Genomic DNA, 19,552 nt, shown 5'->3' on the forward strand with positions numbered 1-19,552 from the left:
TCACTTTCATATATTGCTCATGTGTTTCTGAGTTATATAAACGTCAGTCATGCCTTTGTCTATCTTCAGCTAGAAATCAAGCCAACTTTCATGGTATCATAAATCTTCCCTGCTACTGTCCACATATAAACTTTATATATATATATATATATATATAGATACATATAGATTTTTTAATCTGGGCAACAATGAACTAAGTATAGAAAGCTCAGGTTTTTTACAATGATGAAAGAATGCATGACTTTGGTTTTGTTTTTTATTTCTCAGAATTTGAGTTCTGTACTTACTTCTGCGCTCCAGACGACCATCCCAGAGTCTGCAACAAACTGCATGGTACATTATCCACACATACTAGCAAGACACACAGGTCTTAGTGCTTAACAAGATTAGAGTATCAGAAAAACACTAATTTTTGGATGCCCCAAAACAAGGGCAGCTTGTAGCTGCACAGTCCTGTAGGGCCATCATCAAATCTGCAGTTTTATCCAACTTGGAAGAACTTGACAACCACATCCTTTTCTCTGTGGAGGAAATTCCGGGCAACTTTTTACTTATTTTTGAAGTAGGATACTAAAAAATAGAAGAGTGGGATCTTATGCTGTAGTGCTGTGTTGCATGTTGCTATGCAGATCCATTGCTGCTTCTCAAGGAGTAACTGTCCTCCTAGAAATGGAAGGACTCAGTGACTCTTAACTAGGCCTGGTGGCTTCTGAGAGACAATTAGTCCCCAAAGGACAAATAATATTCAAAGCAGTAGGAAGATTATCTGAGGCTGGCAAAACTTTGTAATTGGGGTAAAAGGTATTATGGTTTCTAAACACCTGGCATATTAGAAGGAATGAATCCTGCTGCACGTGCACATTCTTAAAGCACTTGTGACTCAGTTGACTAATGGACAAGACAGCATCCAAATCACAGATAGAACTGAATTCCCATCTAGTTGAACATCAAAAAGTCAATGATAGAAAAAAATATGGCATCACAAATATTTGCTTTAAACTTGTTCTATAGATCTATGCTATTTACATATTTGACACCGGGCAGTACTTAACAAAGGGAGCACATTTTTTTTCTAAGTAATTTTAAAATAAGTCAGTACCTCAACTAGCAAATCTAACAATCAGGCAAAAATGCAACTTGACAAAATGACATTCTGTTTTCCAGAGAACAATTGGTTTAAGATTTATTTCATCAAAGGTGCGATACAATTACAAGCCCATGCATTTCATAAAAATCTGAACTTAAAATTGTTATGTAACAAAATTTTAAATAAAGCATATACAGAAGTTTCTGAGTATTCAAGTGGACTGGTTAGTCTGGAGGAATATTATTTGCAACATATGGGCAGAAGCATTGACATTTTTATGTGATCTTTTCTTTATCTCTTTTACTCCTCCACTCCACACCTTCTGAAGGTAAATCACAGTTGAATAATAACTCTACGGATTAAGTCCTAGACATAAGCTCCTAGTTGAATCCTGAGTTCCACTTTCCGTTGGCTACACATTTATAGTACATCTTTTCATACTGTTATTAAAAAAATAAAGTAAATTAGACTACATTTTTAAGATGCAGACAGTAAAACTATTTTGAAAAATGTCACTTATCAGTTTAACTTGCTGACAAAATTATTATCTGTCTACTAAAATTCTTCTTTATCGTTACAAGGTAATTCTTGTAATTCCTGAATGCTGTTGAATATTAATGCCTCTTGTAAAAAACTTAGGTATTTCTATGTAATGAAACTGCAGAGAAATCAGAGAGAAGTTGCAACAGACTAACATAAAATAAATATTATAGATAGTATTTAAAGGCACACAAATACTTCGAACACATACAGTTTCAAATCTTTATTGTTTTAAAATTCTACATGTCTTTTACAATTACAATAATTTGTTACTTAAATGACTCTTGTATGGTTAATGTACAATGAGTTTTTTCCTGAAACTCAACCATGAAATACAATTTCATCAATATGATTTTTCTAAATAGATTAATACAAGATTTCTGTTTTGCTGGGAAGAACAAGTGCTTCACGCTGAACAAACGGCACAGGTGTCTTCCCTTCAGAATCTGTGTGATCAATCCATCGAAAGTGCTTTTGAAGATTGCAGATCTAACTGTGACTGATTTTCACAATCAGTCCATCAAATTACAAGTTTTTTCTTTAACGTTAAAGAGCATTTTCATGTAATGAAACCAGTTGCAGTAGTTATTTTTATTCATCTACTGAGGCAAACTCATGTTGAAGAAAAATTATATGATTATCTGCATGCAATGAACACTCCTCTTTAAATAGTTGATGAATTTTACACATATAAAGAATCTGTTAAAGAGTGCAAGTACTTTGATAATGATTTCACAAAAGGACGTATGCTGGTAATAATGGTAACTAACATTTAACATCTAAATACAAGCTAATGTATATTCAACAGGCAATTAACATGGCTAACAAACCATGTTTCATGTGGTTGCCCTTTGCGAAAATGAACTCATTTGGTCCACACTCCTAAAGTTATCTGGGTAAAAAATTGGTACAATTAGGGCCAGAGTTTTTGATGAACTTCTTGTTTCTAAAATGTGACCTGTTAAAAAGTAAAAGCAGTACATCAATGACACATCTTGTCACATGACCTCAGTATAAAAAGATGGCCTGGTATTTGGAGCGATGAACGAGCACTGAAGGACAAGTCAAAAAAGAATGGAGACAGAACAAACTAAAATTTTATTGTTATACTTTCTTGTTCCAAGGTACTGCTTTCACTCTGTAGAATTTTGTACCCAAGGGAACTTTAAATCTGTTTTGTGCCTACAAAAGAAAAAAAAATCAAATTACATTAGAAATGTGGGATTATTCCTGTGATTTTTATGTTCTTAAGCAGATACTAATCTACACCCCTCAGTATTCATGAGACCCTTTGGAGTTTGGCAAGGTTCAGGGCAGTATGGACACAACTACCCAAGGCACTGCTTCACTTAATTCTTTTTTCTAGTTCCTCTTCTCTTGCTGTTCAGTGACTAAAGAAACAGAGCAGGAATTGAAGAATCTAAGACAATTTTCATTTCTCTTACTATGTAGAGACTACTTTTGAAAACTGTTACAAACATTAGATGTGATTTTCTTCTCAATTAATTTTATCAGCTGATTTTCCATTCCAATTTCCTTACCTTTTTTGCCTGGCAATATTCCTTTTCCATTACTTTTCCTAGCACCCAAGGTCTCCTAGATGCACCTGAAGCTAAAGAGACAACATATTACATTCAATATGGTTAAAGATTATTTGCTAAAAGGATTTCACTGAAAGCAGAAATTCTTCAAAAAAACTTTTTTTAATAAATTAATACAAATTAAGTAAGTTCTGATGTTGAGATAGGTCACTGGCATTTTTAAGCAAAAACTTTGATGTTTCAGTTTAAATTTTGTTTTCAAAGTTAACATTCGAGAAGACAAAAGCAAACCCAAACTGCATTTACTTAATGATTCAAATCTATTCTAATTAACCCAGCTCGACCTTTTGGACTGATTTAAAGTGAGAATTTCTTGAAGTATTTCAAAGGATAGAAGGGCCATTATTGACCTTACTGAAACGTTCAATTATATTTCTGTATTAGTGATGGAAATTAGTTACTCACAAATAATAATTACAAAGCCCTGCAAGTCTGCTAGTTTTGGTTCAGTCTTTGAGAGCAGCCAATACTGCTCGGAAAGGAGAAAAGTGAAAAACCTCAATAATAAACTGACAGGTGAAAAGAGCAACAGTGGGCATAAATACACTTTCAGTTTGTGTCCATTTCTGTAACAGCAAGGAGACATCTATTTGTTTTGTATTCCAAGAAATTATATCCATTTTATTTTCTTTGCACTGTACTATCACTAATCACAGCATGAAGAAAACATCAAAGAAGATGGAACAGCTCACATATGAGCTGCATAATACTAAAATCAATCCTTTTCTAAACATGACTATTTAAGACAACCTGTATCTAGTGACTAGAATATGAGTCACTTGAGAACCAGAGCTTAAAATTTCAATCATTCAAGATTAATCTGGCTATCAATAATGGAGCAGATTCTGCTTTACTGCACACTCTCTACAAATCAGTGCCAAGTATTCATATCTGGCCTGAACACTCTACAACTAATATCTAAATTACAAATAAACTTCAGTGTTTTTGAATTTGCTTGTCTGAAAGACTTCATTGATCTAACAAAAATGGTGAGAAAGATGCAGGGTTATTTTTCCTTGCCTTTGCAGATTGAAAGCTTTCATACCCTGAAGATAAAATACAATAGAGAAACCACGAAGTCCTCAACCAACTTCAGTGTTGTCAAAGCATTAAACGTGCTCTTAATGTAGGCAAAGACAACCTATGATAGCCTAAATCCCTTACACTTAATACTGCAGGTGGATTGATACAGAATTATTAACCAGATATGTACATACTTTCTCCATAGACAGGTTAACATACACTGGGTGTGTACAAAATTGGCATCTCTCTCTTTTTTCCTTTTTTTTTTTTACAGCTTACTTTGAAGACCCAGTTATTTTCCCTTATTTTTCCAAGCTATTAACATCCATATACATTTCTGATGTAAAATATCATGCCTTGGAAAATAGTTAGTGTCAAAAGAAATAGCAAAAGCTACAAAGCTGACAGCTAGCTATATTACATACTCTTCATATTTATCACATATGTATTTATAAAACCGCTTACTAAATGTTAGAAAGTTAAGAGTGCTATTTGTAGAAGGAGAAAATAATTGGAAGTAATCTGACACTTACCACACTCACCTGGTTTGAGATCCAGTGCAGCAAGAGATTCTGAGTGTAAGAAATATAAGGTTGGACTAACAGTAAACAATACATAGTTGTCATGCCTTTCATCCAAGATTATGAGAACCAAATCTCCAACCTGAAAACTGGAGAAAAAAAAAAACAAAACACAAGGAATTTAACTAAAAAAAAAAAGCAAAGAAGCTTAAAACTACATGAATTATACATTTTTTTTTCCGAGTACTGCAAGGGCTGAGATTTAACTGAACAGCAGCACAGATGTTTGTACTTCTTATGCCAACTCACATACGTTTTACATTTTCTAAAGTCAACAAAAAACTTCTACTTTTAAAAAAAAGTGTGGTTTTGAAACGTTTTTCTACATACATCAGCTGAAACTACTGTTTTTGAAACAACGGTTTTGCTTCAAAATATAAACAGAAATACCTAACAAAATACTAAGGTTTCAATTTTATATTATTTTTATTCACCAATATCTATGGAAATGATCACTGTAGCAATGTTTACAACTACTCTTAATGTTTTAAACTGAAGTAAAATTGAACATGGAAAAATACAGCAAAATATTTAAGTCCCACGAGGTACTATCCTTATGAATTGTGTAAAGAAAGGCACAGAATTCAAAAAGCCATTGACATACAGAAGCCAGAGAGGCATTGCTTTTCTTTTAAAAAAAGGATTAGTAATATTTGCTTTATGCCCAACTGGGCTGTCAATAACTGACAGCTAAACTATAGAGATGACCTATGTATCTTTTTAGCACAGAGGAAGAACAGAAGAACTGTGACATTCCTTAACTACATACTTATTACTGAAGGCATATCCATCTGTTTATATGAAAATTAACACGTACTTACTCTCTAATTGCTATTTTTTCAGAATGTCTTGAGGACACTGATGACATGCTCTGGGACATCTATAAAAAAAGAGGAAAGCTATACAGTACTGGCAAGTTATGATGAAATGTACATTGCAGGTAGCAATATGGTTAAGATAAATTACTCATTACTGATTTCAAACAGTGTAAATTCTTGCAGATCTTATATTAATTCCAGAAAACATTATACCTTTTTGTCATCCTGTTGTGTAGCAGGTTTGGTTAGCTGGTTGTGGTTTTGTTTTGTTGTTTTTTTGTTAATAGACACCTTTGACTGTGAAATTTCTTACACAACTGACTTTTTATTATTTAAAATTGAGAAGTGATTTCCAGATCAGTGCCAGTGAAGATTTGTTCTAAGCAGACAGAGGACCTAAACCACAGCTGCACACTCCAACAAAGAAGCCACTGGCTTTCTGAAAAGGGCTGTGGGTAAAACATGTTTATTGCCATTAAACTCTGGATGTTGAACTTGATTTGGTCTCTCAGTTTTACTAAGGACAGTCACATAATCTGAAGTTTTTTGTAGTAGATGGAGCAGCACTCCCTAGAATAAAACTGGAGTCAGATTTACTAAGAGCAAACAAAGGCTCAATTACATAAGAATGTGGACATAATTCTTATCTCCTATATGCACTATATCTGCCTTTGAATTTGTTTAAATTAACTAATGCTGGTACATGAACCAACAGAATAAAGTAGATCGAAAAATGAACAGAAGTGTACATACACTTTCTACAGTAACTGCGAGAGTAAGAAATGAAAATGGGTAATGCTACTTTATATGTACAAAGGGATACATAGCATGCATACAGGCAAACAGAAAAGCTAATGTAAATATATACTTTTTGTTACCCTTTGGTGACTTCCTTAGAGAATGCATAATTGCCCTGTAGAAACTCTGAATAAAGGTCTTGCAGTTTTTCCATAGGTTCCTACTTCCTGGACTATTTATACATGCCACTCAAATCTAGATTACTCATATCTGAAGTTCAGCACATGATTCTTCAGCTGTTCTTGTTACCTACAGCATATTTCCTATTTTCAGCCTTCTCACCCACTTCCCCGGAAACAGCACCAGCCCATCTTAACATGAGCTTGAAGACTATTCACAGCTGGTTTCCTTCATCAAAGAATGAGTTCAAATTGAATACAGTACAACAAAAAAAACTTCTCAACTTCTGATGACATTTTCAGCAGTTTTCTTTATGAAGCTCAATTTTAGATTTATTATTATTTTTTGTAATTAGAGACTAGATTTCTTTTACTTATTCACACTGTTTTCTTGCTTGAAAAAGTTGCAGCTAACAAGAAAATTGTCAAATTCCTGAACGATGTAGGGAAATTATACACAAGTGCCTGAGAGTTCCCTTTAGATGTGAAGACCAAAGTTTTTCTGTTTTTTAAAACTGAAATAAATGTTAAATTAAAATGCAAACTAGCCTGATTTCTGTGTATTTAATTTATAGCTTCTAAGAAAAATGGAAAAAATTATAATATTATGAATATTTACACGAAAACTCAGTATACTATATTTTATTACTAGAGTTCTAATAGACTTCAAATAGAAGAAAAGGTTACATTTCCCAATAACTTATCTAAAACAACAAAAATCCTACAACATTCCTCATAGTAAAAGGAAGCCCTTTTTATATTTTATTGCTTGCGGAGGCAACCCACAAGTTTCGTCGCAGAAGTCAGTGACCTAAGAATTTTTTCTTTTATTGTGCGTAACCCCTTCTGGGTTCCTTATCTGAAGTACCTGGATATAAATGAATATTGGTATTTAAGTGTGGATGTATACTTCTGTTTTAGAAGCATATTTGGAAGCAGGAGGGGAGAAAGGAGGATGAAGAGATAATAAATACAAATAGTTTATTTTATCTATGAAATGACCAATTTATAAGGAAGAGATTGAAAAGATATTATGTCCCTATGCCCATTTAGAAACCAACTTCGAATTGCTTTAGACACCAATGAGTTACTAAGTTCTCCTACATGGTTTGGTATTAATCACAACCACAAAAATGTTCACTTTCATTTTACTCTGAGAAGACAAGAGATCAAGAGTTTAATTCACGAAGTCTAGAGAGGTTTAGAAGACTGTCCAGTGTGTTTTGAGGGTTTTTTTGTAAAAACTACACTGAAATACCTTTTGTGCACTCCATTTACACTCTGAATAAAAAATTCCTTTTATAAATTATGCTTTTAGATGTTGTACAGTCTTTTCTTAGGCCCTGCACTAGCAGGGTTATTTTGTACAAGTTTTAATGTGGAAGGGAAAGTGTTTGAAAAAGCATTGCAATTTCATACCTAAATAAACTATATAGTAAATCTCAATCCTATCCCAGACAGAAAAATGGGAGAAGCTTTTTAAATACTTTTATTATGAAATATAACTTGTAAGTACACAGATATGTGTTCCTACCAAACTCCTAGACATCACCTGTCACGTGAAGAAAGTGAAAACTATGGCCAGTCCAACCAACAAACTACCAAAGGATGTGTCTGTTTTGGATACACAGCAATTTTTTTTAAGACTAAAGGTTGACCTGCTAGCAAGGATAAACTGTGGAATAATAAATAAATAAATAAGTAAATAAGGATCCACAGTGCAGGAATCAAGGGAACTCTGTCACTATATTATTTTTCCTTCCATAAGAGTTGACTGTTATTTGAGGGTTTAAGACAATGGTTGGTTGTTTTGCTAAAAGTCTGTCCTGGTTTTGTTAAAAACAAGTTTCTCTTTTAGTGAATTTGCCTGTCAGCTAAAGCCTTCATATTAACCGCATTTTCCTGGAGAACCAGACACATGTTTTTGTAAACCTAGCAATGGAATGCAAACTTACTGATAAGCATGGATGGACATCTCGCGAGAGGGGCAACGAGAAACCAGTGACCAAGAAACTGACCAACTGTGTATAACATTCCATTCACGTGAATACTTCATATAAAAGTGGGAGATCACGAGGATCTCGTCCCTTTCCTTTTCCCTTTTTCCCTTTCCCTTCTTCCTTCTGCTTATGGCCGACATTAGGAGAGGACCTTGATAGTCTTCCCTGCGAACTGAGGCCTAGTGAGAGACTGAATCCAGCTCCGGTTGGCTGCAGAGTCCAATCCAGGACTTTGGTTGCCGGCTCTGCAGTTGCTGAGACTTTCAAGATTGGTTTTGTATATTTTGTATTATTTTCTCTATTCTTATTAGTAGCATTAGTAAAACATTGTTAATTTTTTCCAACTCTCTTCTCTTCTCTCTGTCCTTCTTTCCCTCCCGATCGCCTGTCCTTAGTAGGAAGGGGGGAGAGAGAGGGGCAAAAAGGGGAAGCGGAGGGGAGAGGAGGTTAACAATACATCTGCCAGGGTTTTATTGTGACCCCGCAATCTAAACCCTCGACAAAGTCTCACAGCTTTCAAATACGATGGGTGCAGCTTTCCAAAAACAATCTCTAGGTTATTGCTAACACACCTAGTTACATATAATGTGCAGGAATATTTACATTCTTGTAAACCAGCCTTCAAACTACCATTGTTGAAAAACGGAGCCATGGTGCCACTGGAATTAAGTGCCTGCACCCCAAGCCTGGATGGTCTCTGTTCTTTGGGAAGAAGTCTCTTTCTGTGAATCTCTTCCATTAGAAGACTGCTAAGTTGAGTTACCCCTGAAGTTATCAGGTTACTTATCACTTGCCTTAACGCTTAATAAGTTAATAAAAATCACATTTTTTAGATTTTAATAAACATTTGTAAGCTTTTCTTATTTTTCATGAGACTTAAAGCACGCATTACACAAATACTTACCAATCGTTGATTTAATCTCTTATTTTCCTCTTCTTTCAACTGCAAAGTCTGAAAGAAAAACTTACTTGATTAGTTAATACTTCACACAGTATAAACATTTTCAAAAAGTTTTGATATGACCACAGCCAAACTACTTATAGAATATACACATTTACCCATTTACTGTAGAATTTGCCCATTTACTACAGCCTTCAGTTTTAAAACAATATGAAAACATCTTTCCAAACACATGTAAAAGTGTGGCAATTACCACAGTGCTACAAAACCCACTGTGATAAGCTGTGCTTATCTCCATACTCGTCCTTAAGTTAGAAAAACATTTCACTGACAGTACAGCAAGAGATGTAATATGTTACTATTTTATACCTTCCACTTGTGACAAATCCTTTGTAAGCAGATGTAAGCAAGCGCTGCTAGTCAGAAACATCCAGACACTTGCATCATATAGTGCCACAATCCATTAACAGAAAACATTCCTGGTCTCTAACTGATCACAGATATTTGTCTAAGAGATCTTAGAAAGTTGAAAGGTAAAGACACTTTGGTTTTTTTTAAGTCAACTTTGAAAAGACAAGAAAAATGCAACTGGAATGAAGTTAGACACAACCGGATAGTTAAAAATCACTAGAATCTGAAATATTCCAGTCTAACTGTTAAGGGTTAACCTGGCCTTTTACCAATAAAAACAACTTTTATTTTATCAAAAAGGTTCAATTAGTCAGTGTACAATGAAAGCTATGCTCGATTGTAACAGAAGTGAAAATTTGAAGTATATATCTGCGAGAATCAGGGGGGGTGAGTGATAAACTTGCAATTCGAGCCTGTAGGCAGATGACAGTTACTTCAGAAAACTGGAAGTTCAAGCACATTCATAACAAGTGCTATTTCATTCTTTATAGAAGCAATACTGTCAAGATGATAATGCACCCCAGGCAGAATTAAAATTATTTAAGTAGCAGCAGCTTAAGAGGAGAAATTACCTATTTCCAAGAGAAGCAGGTAAATCAATTTTAATTCCTGTCCAGCTGCTTTGGACACCTTAATTCCAAAAAAAAATCAAAATTTTTTTTGCTATAGAAATCCCCCAGATCAGTGACCTGTCACTCCTAAGAAACATTACACCTGACTCATTCATACTGAAGCCCACATAAACAGAATAAGCAAACTTTAAGCTAGGTCAAGTATAATGTACTAATACTTATTTTTTAATTACTTTAACAAATTATACTGATCTGAAATGAGTACAATGAAAAAACATATCCTGAAATGATAATCATATGCCTTGCAGATACTGTATTGCATCAGAATATATAACTGACCACAGCACAACTTCACAAATATATATAAGTACTTAGTTGTAATTCTTAACATCACAAACAATCTACTCACTCTTTCTAACAACATTATCCTCTGTTTCTCTTCAGACATATGGACATTTTCACTAAAAGAGAAAGAAGAAAACGGATAGGGTAAAAATGAATTTCTTTTTTCCATGGTCAAAAATTGTATTTTCCACCCCATAATCTTCACTCACTGATGAGTGCCGTGTATTTACTAGCTCAGAGGGAATAGCACAGAAAGATACCTTTAGAATCAGCATCAACATTTCTGGCAGGTTTTTGGGGATTTTTTCCTTTTTTTTTTTTTTTTTTCCTTTACACTCAAGGAGCTTCTTTGCTGCAACAAGCCAACGAATTCTCAGTCACTGATTAGTTTATGAGGTTACATGGGGCCCTTCCTGCATATTTTGCATGATTTTCAAAGCATCAGGATGAAAGATACAGCTCAAAATGCTTTGCAGTTAACCCTTGACATTGTGATTCAGCTCTGCTACATCATATTTTCCTATTCTTTGTAGTTTAAATGCCCTGGCACTCTCTGGTAGAGAGAAACTAATGTAAATTTCCTAATTGTGACCATTTATCTGTGAGATAAACTGAGTACATACAATTAAAATATATTTTGAAAGGCAGATTAACAGAGAAGAAACAATATCTTTTGTAGTTCAGGCTGATTTGGCTGGAAAAAGAAAATGGACAAGTTTTTGGACATTATAGTCCATTCATCTAGTCTAACAAAACATGCTATAAATCCAAGCAAAATGCCAAGTAGAACTAATAGATTATAGTTAAGCCATGCTAATCATTACTTCATTTCAGTTAAAAGGCTGTTTAGCTCTTTCTCTGCCAGTAATCGGTTCTGAACGGATTCTCATAATGCTCTAAGCATGATAACAGCAAAGTAAATAAAAGAAAATACATCTGCAATAGGCTGGATTCCTGACAACAACCAACAGGACAACGTCGTACCAGTCAGAATTGTTTAAGTTCAGAAGACTTCGGAGTCATGTACTAAGACCAGATCACAGTCTACTGGCTTCACATGTAGACTCTTAACTTACTAGGCAAGGCATTATACGCCAATAACAAAGGGCACTGCTATTGTAGGGCACCCAAAACAGAGAATATAGTAAAGCTGATAACTGCAAAAAGACTCTCAGTTTCCTCTGATCTCTATAATCACCTGAGTATTTCAAGCACAGCTTCAGAAAACTACCTGCAAATTAGCCCTTGCCTAATTAACCTCCATAAAAAAGGGTGCTAAACAACTAAGTGCCTGTGATATCAACCTATTATTTGAATCTGTTGTAAATCCAGATTATCAACCAGATGTAAATACAAACAAACTAATCTTAAGTGAGAAGTTTATTTTGAAGTATGTAAGTTGCTTGCCCTGGTTATTTTCCTCAAGTAAGAGTTTAAATCATCGCAGTTCGTCCCCAATCCCATCACGCCTTCTATTAAGTCAGCAGTACCTCACAGCTGACAGTACTGATGATTCAAAGATCATATAAACAAAGGGATGCCGAATACCTGTCTTTCTCTCCAATGATACAAACCAGCGACCTATCGAGGCCACTTAATCAGCCTCAGTCCCATTACTCATTTTGAACCCTGAGGATTCAGCCTAATGTCTACCAGGCATCCTATCGCCCCTTCCTCTTTAGCAAGGAATGTCATTATTCTGTCTTACAGCGGACATGTACATGAAAAATCAAAGATGTTTGTTTGTTTGTTTTTTTAAATGAGACCCAGTCACTCTTCAGAAGACAGGCCAATAACATGCAGCCACCCAGCTCATTCTAGGCCACTGTTAAAGTTGCTCTTCTCCCATTTGACTAACATTCCACATACTTGGGTCTTCTTTTTTCATCTCGTAATTGGGAAGGCCCAGTTTCACCTTTAAGTTGCATACTTCTGTATTTCTATCACAATGCCCCATACTTACTGCACAGCCATCATACTGGTTTCCATTGTGGAGTCCATCCTCCCTTCAGCTGCAATGTCAGACACCAGTCTGTCAGTGTCAGTGGGAAGATCAGCTGCGCAGGCTCCACAAGCTTCTGAAGCTGCCGCTGAGTAGGTTGATGGAGAAAAATTACTACTTCTCAGTTTATTAACTTCCTCTTCAAGCTTTTTCTTCTCTTCGAGTAAGCGAGCTCGATCTTCAGAGAGTGTTTCAATCAAATCTATGACACAAGTAAATAAAAATTCTTTTAATAACAACAGCACTAAGGATCATAACCAATCTGCAGCAAATAGAATTGTCCTAATAGAAAAACTGAATACATTTTCAGAGCTTTGCTTACCCTTATCCTTTTCTTGTTGTTGTGTTAGCATTTTTAACTTGTCACTAAGATCATTAATTATGTTTTCTTTTTTCATTTTTTCTCTTGCCAAAACGGTGTTAAAGTTGGTCTGAAAACAGAAAAAAGTATTACTGAAATAAGAAATGTACTGTATAAATGTAATATAATATTTGCCACAAGAACAAAAAGTACAAAAGATACACATTTGTCTTACTTAAGTTATAATTAAACAAGGAAACAAACTTGTTTACATATTACTTCCGTGACAAGATAACTCACCTGGACATTTTATTTTAAGGCTTCTCTGTAACAATTTGGTTTTTTACATTTTTATTCCTCCTATTCTCTCAAGCCCAATATAAACATGTAGTACAATTACAAAGAAATCATCATTAAATAAAAAATAATTAGTAAGTTGTTTTATTTTTTAAAACACAATGCTTTATATACCAGTTAATGCACCACAATTGCATGTTTTATACTAAAACCAGTTACTTTTTGGATTAAAATAGTTACTTAATATGCACTGTATCATGATATGTTACATGTAACATAAAATATCATTACTAATACACCAGAATTGCATTAAAAAAAGATTTCAAGTTATGCATTAATACCTCAGTGAACAATCAATGCTGAAGTCACACAGGAATAAGAAGCTAACATAATTCTTCTGTATCAGTTTGACCCATCTTCTTGAATCCTTCTACTAACCTTTACGCCCTCAGCCCTTCCACTCTTACAGTTGTACCAAAGAGACAGACAAAAACCACCAATCACCATCTATTAAAAGGATATTTTAAATTATAATTTCTCTTTTTTTTTTTTTTTTTTCAAATTTTAAGATTAGTCATGATCTGCACCTATCAACTCTCAGTCTTAAAATGCAAGCTATTTAGTGGGCTACGCATCCCACATAGATTGACATCAAGGGTGACGTTTAATAACCATTGAACGTTTTTTTTTAAACAGAGGGTTCCATCTTTCACTGGGATTTGCTGTTAGCAGCTCAGAACCTTCCCTTCCACACTCTGCTGTATGAATGAAGAACATTATTAGATAGTGAGGAAAATGACCTGTAAAGTAGATTTTGATGGAAAAAGAAATCTTACATTACCAATGTTATGTATAAAATATTCCAATTAGATATACTACGTAAGGCTCACTTCATATTAATGTCTGCAGTCCAAAAATTTAAAAAGATTCCTTTCTTTATAACTGTCTGCAACTTTCTGCTGTCTCCCTCAAGTGATTCATAGTGTTCATTCATTACACTGTCTCTTTGTCCTTATTTGATCCTTCTACAGCTAAAGTAAGTAGAGGTGCTTAAATCAGAAAATCCTTTCTTAGTGTTTAAATGCAAAGCTGTAGATAATAGCTGCTACTAAGAGATTTAATTTAAGAACTGAAAACTCATTTACAAAAATCTGAGAGACTCAAGATTGCTTTGAAAGGAAAAAATGTGTGGATACATATATAATTATTAATCCGGTGCAACATGATTTTGTATCAAGGTGTGGAATACCTAGTGTTGCTAAATTTATTCAGTAAAATACATCATTTGCTTTGAACCTCAAGCAGCACCTGCCCAGGCTAATAAAGTTCAAAAAGCCATTAAGTAGCATTCCAAACCAACCAGCACTCCAAACAACTAATCTGTGTTGTTCACAGATTTTGTGTGGTTAACTTAAATGATACTTAACTGTTACCTTTTTGGAGTTCAGTAGATTAACTGATAAAAATTTACAGCATTAGCTTAACAACATAAGCAAAAGATAAAAAAGTTTAAAAAAAGCAATGTGGATCGTCCATTCACACATACTAAAGGTGAGATTTTTTAATTTTTTTGTTCTTAAGTATCAGATTTCATTAACACATCATATTCTCGTTCCACGTAACATTGCAAATTTAGAGTATAAATGTTATACAGAAAAAAAAAATCCTTAACTTCAAAACAGCAAAAGAACACACAATTGTCATCATGGGAACAAAAGTAATTTTAATAGAAAAGAATCAGCTTTACCTGTTGTTCTGCAGTGAGCGATGTTCTGATGTTCTGCATTTCTTCATTCTTTCTTTTCTCTTGTTCTTCCAGTTGCTCCAAGAACTTCATTTTTTCTTCCTGAAGCTTCTCTTGAAGTTCAGCAACCAAGCTTGATTCAGCAGATGATTCAGTGGGAGGACTTAAAAGAAAATGTTTAGGCTTTAAATTTGCAGCATACACAGAGCCTCAAAATACATGAAATAAGCAAAAAGTCATGAGACTTTCTTTTCAGAAATATTGCAGAATTTGGAGAAATAGCAATGATCACAATAGAAAGAAAAGCATCAACAACTTTGTGGAGAAATATTTTTTAAAAAAAACTGTATTATTTTAATTTCTATTATTCCTGTACAACAGAATTGTACTTCATGTACTTAATTGTTCTCAAACCTAACTCTTCATCTCCATACACGTGTCAATGGTTTTATCTCATAAGAGCAGCATGGAGGTAAGATCTCCTGATATTAAGTAGGATGCAGTGAAAGCAAAACATTGTGTCCTAATATAGTAACATCCAAAAGCACAACTCATAGTGCTAAAAACGCTCCAAGAACTCTTCTTGCTCCATACTGCAAAGCTTCTCTGTTAAGATTAAGAGCAACAGAACTTCAGAGACACCAGAAAGATTCAGCATGGAGAATATGAAAGAAAACTGAATTGCAGAGGAGGTAGGGAACCTAAAATTCTGATCACTGCATACTGAATGGGAGATTGGGCATCCATGAACTGACCAGTTCCAGCTACTTCTACAGAGTCTTTGCTTCACCATATGTTCCAGCACATATCTACCTCTGCTTCCAGCATCAATTCTCCCTATCAAGTTAAGAAAGCACAGGATAAGTTTGTCTGAGAAATGTGAAGAAGAGGTATGCCTGCACCTTACTTTACAAGTAACAAAAATTCACCCTTATTATTCCAGGTTATCTAAACCCAGAGCTGTCAGCTGCACTAAACCAAAGCAAGTATCACCTGCCTCTCAGACAGGCTGCCTGGACTACTGGCTGTTTGCAAATGACAGCCAAGTAAAGGATACTGTTATTCCACAAAGGGTGCTAGCACAGTGCCAGTTTATAAACCTCATCACTCTATCAGACTATCAGGTTTACACATTTAATCTGCAAAGGTCTCAGCAACTATGGCAATAGTGACAATATCTATATTTTTAGTGTTTTCAAGATACCAAAAGCATATTTCTTCAGAGATCTGGGTTCCTTACTGGCAAGTAAACACTGTACTGCTCAAAGATGACAAAGGATGTATTTAGCAATGTTGTGGTTTAAACCCAGCTGGCAACTAAGCACCACGCAGCCACTCACTCACTCCACCACCTGGTGGAATGCAGAGGAGAATTGGGGTGGGGGAGCAAAATTCATGGGTTGAAATAAAGACAGTTCGACAGGACAGCAAACAAAGAGAAAATAACAACAAAAGTAACAATAGAATATAAAAAAAAAAAACCCCAAAGCATAACTGATGCACAGCACAATTTTTCACTACCTGCTGTTTGGTGCCCATCCCTGAGCAGTGATCCCCTGGTGAAATTTTTCCCTAGTTTATATATAGACCATGATACCATATGGTATGGAATATCCCTTTGGCCAGTTTGGATCAGCTGTCCTGGCTGTGCCCCCTTCCAAGCCCCTTTTGCATCTCCAACCTCCTGCTGAAAAGTCCTTGACTTTGTATAAACATTGCTTGGCAACAACCAAAAATCCTCGTATTATCAACATTCTTCTCATACTAAATCCAAAACAAGCACTATACCAGCTAGCAGGGAGAAAATTAACTCTGTCCCATCCGAAACAGGACACAACACTACCACTGTTCTACCACATGGGCATATACTGAAGATACAAACTACCATGCAGTAGCTAAGCACTCAAAAACCCCATAAGAATTTGTAAATAAATGAGCTTTGAAAGCCAACTGAAGTTCTCAGGATAGCAAAACAACTTTTGACATTCCAGAAACCAGATGTAAAATAAGCAGAGAACAAAGCAAGTCATGAGACACCCAAGCAAATATTTTTTTGTGCCACTGAGAAACCATTTTTATGCTGGATTAAATTTCAATGTATTTCTGCAAAACAGAGCATGTGCTCTACAGAGAAGCTTCACTATTGATGGTGGTCTGATAGAAGTGGCTGGAAAACACCAAGGCTGGAAGACAGCAAACCTGCAATTTGGTTTTCAAAGCAGTCAGGATTCCTATGCTATTTTCAACATTATTTAAAATGTTAGAAATCTTTTAGCTAACTAACTAGCTAGCTAGCTAACTGCTTAACAACAAAAGTAATTACAGAATTTGTATTTTTCAGTTAATCTTGGCTAGTACAAACTACATACAAAGGAAAGATTAAGTAGGAGAGTTACATGTGCCTTGCCGTTCTGTTACCTTTCCTAATTGTGATGGCTTGAATTTCAGGCACATTGTGACCAAAACATATTATTTTTCATATTTTGGTAATGCATGGGTCACAAACTTTTCTTTCTCACTTCTAAACATTTTTGTTTGTTTTCATATAAATTCCAACAAAATTCCTGATACCAGTGCAACACTCAAGTCAAATTTAACAACTCATCTCCCCAGCTGTGTCTACCAGACGGCTAACATAGCATTGGTCTTGCAGAAAAGGACATTTACCTGACAAATATATAGGCACACACCAAATAAAAGTTGGTTTCTATCATTTCTATCGAGTGAGGATAACAAGTCAACTTGAATTACTGACACAGTTTGAGTTTTTACAAACTCAAAAAACAAACAGCTAGACAGTGACTTTGAAATATTAAGACAGATTCACATAAGGTATTTGCCCCAGACATACATCACAGCACGTCTTCAGTCCTAGAGAAAAAGGCTAACAGCAGATTAAAGCCTTAAGAGACAATATACATTTTAATGTCACACTGAATATTAAATTACTCTGCAGAACTCAGAACAAACTACTAATGCTTCTTTAGACTGAAGCAGATAATATTTCTTTGAAATACATCACAATCTGTTTTATCCAGTTTGTATAAGAATATACACAGCTGTGCTCGGTTGTTTAAATTTAAGTGTAGATGTTGGATTTCTAAAAAGTTGCATGACATAGCTACATCTTTTTCCTGTTGAGTCAAGTTTTTAACACTTTCACAGTACATTAATACATATAAAATGAAAATAATAGAGTTTTTCTTTTTTCTCCTCATTTTGCCATATTTCTTTAAGAGAATCTTTTGTTCAGTTAAGAAGAGCAGTTCTTAATTTCATTATATCTCAAATAAAAAAATGTAATATTATCTTGATGTATTTTTTCCATTCGCTGACATACAAAACACAGACACTGATACAACATCATTTAATGATGGATATGTTCACATATCAAAATCCGGAGGTAATGGGACTGAAGTCAATAATTCAAATGAAGCAGATATTCAGATTTCCCTTGCACTGTGTAAGTGAATTGTGCACATGTTAGACTCCACCTAACCTCCTCTCCTTCCTTTTTTAAACATTTTTAACACTACTTTGATACTGGAAAGTTAAATGTATTCATGTTCTGCAGTACTCTTCTAGTTTTTAAACCCATTCTGTCCATTTTATTGGTCTTTTTTTCCCAATTAACATACTTGGTATAATACCTAGAAAAAAAATGCTCAATTTAGATATTGTACAAATGAGATCTATCTGCTGAGTTTCTTCAACACTACTACAACATAAATGACAAATTCTAGCATTTCTAAAGAGAATATTGTTTCTAAGCAGTAGCCACATAGAAAAATGCTAGTATTTCCATTCCACAACATCATAATCTAGTCTGCTGACAGGCATTATGAACGAATAAGTAGGTAAGATATGAGAAGTCAGAAAGACTAATTCTAGGCATTTATGGCAAGGGAAAATTGATTTTTCTTTTTAAAGTGGAAAAGCACTGCAGAAATTAACAATGAAAAACAACGATGATAGGGTGTTCTTTATAATGATGTTGCCCACATGTGTTTCATTAATAAAGCTCAAACTGAAGATCTCAAAATACATAACTGTGGCAGCTAAGTCAATGTAAGTCCAAGTGGCCAGTTGGTCATACATATTCCCACACACTTTTTCATACCACCATTAGCACCGATAAGAGCGTACAGCTAGCCAATAAAAGAAAGTTATCGGGCTCAAAGCTAGCCACTGCATGCTCACACAGTGCTATTACCAGAGCAAGGGATGGGAAAGGAGAAACTAAAAGCATCGAAACTGGAATGTCAAGCAATGTGCTACTGTGGAAGCACTCCTTCAATGTAATGTTACAAGACTGAAAAAATAACTTCACTGCTATCTGAAAATAACATTGTATAAGATATTTTACAATCTTTCAGGTTAACTACAGACACAGGAATATCACTACCATTAAT

The 19,552-nt window shown here is 34.7% G+C and overlaps 1 protein-coding gene across 4 annotated transcripts in view; it reads right to left on the minus strand.

The window, feature by feature from the left end:
- Positions 1 to 1,835: 1,835 nt before the first annotated feature.
- The window catches only part of RB1CC1 (RB1 inducible coiled-coil 1), an 82,085-nt gene continuing 64,368 nt past the window's right edge, over positions 1,836 to 19,552 (minus strand). For 3 of the 4 annotated variants that reach the window (XM_065053534.1, XM_065053535.1, XM_065053537.1), the window contains 9 exons: positions 15,144 to 15,303; positions 13,121 to 13,229; positions 12,760 to 13,000; positions 10,861 to 10,912; positions 9,472 to 9,519; positions 5,654 to 5,712; positions 4,785 to 4,921; positions 3,169 to 3,239; positions 1,836 to 2,809 (listed from right to left, as the gene is read on the minus strand). In XM_065053534.1, coding sequence (XP_064909606.1) covers positions 2,732 to 2,809; positions 3,169 to 3,239; positions 4,785 to 4,921; positions 5,654 to 5,712; positions 9,472 to 9,519; positions 10,861 to 10,912; positions 12,760 to 13,000; positions 13,121 to 13,229; positions 15,144 to 15,303 — 955 coding nt within the window. In that variant the 3' untranslated portion in view covers positions 1,836 to 2,731. The remainder of the gene's footprint in view (positions 2,810 to 3,168; positions 3,240 to 4,784; positions 4,922 to 5,653; positions 5,713 to 9,471; positions 9,520 to 10,860; positions 10,913 to 12,759; positions 13,001 to 13,120; positions 13,230 to 15,143; positions 15,304 to 19,552) is intronic. The other variant, XM_065053536.1, reaches the window with a different exon arrangement.

The sequence above is a fragment of the Columba livia genome, chromosome 2 (assembly GCF_036013475.1).
Source record: "Columba livia isolate bColLiv1 breed racing homer chromosome 2, bColLiv1.pat.W.v2, whole genome shotgun sequence".
Taxonomy (NCBI): Eukaryota; Metazoa; Chordata; class Aves; order Columbiformes; family Columbidae; genus Columba; species Columba livia.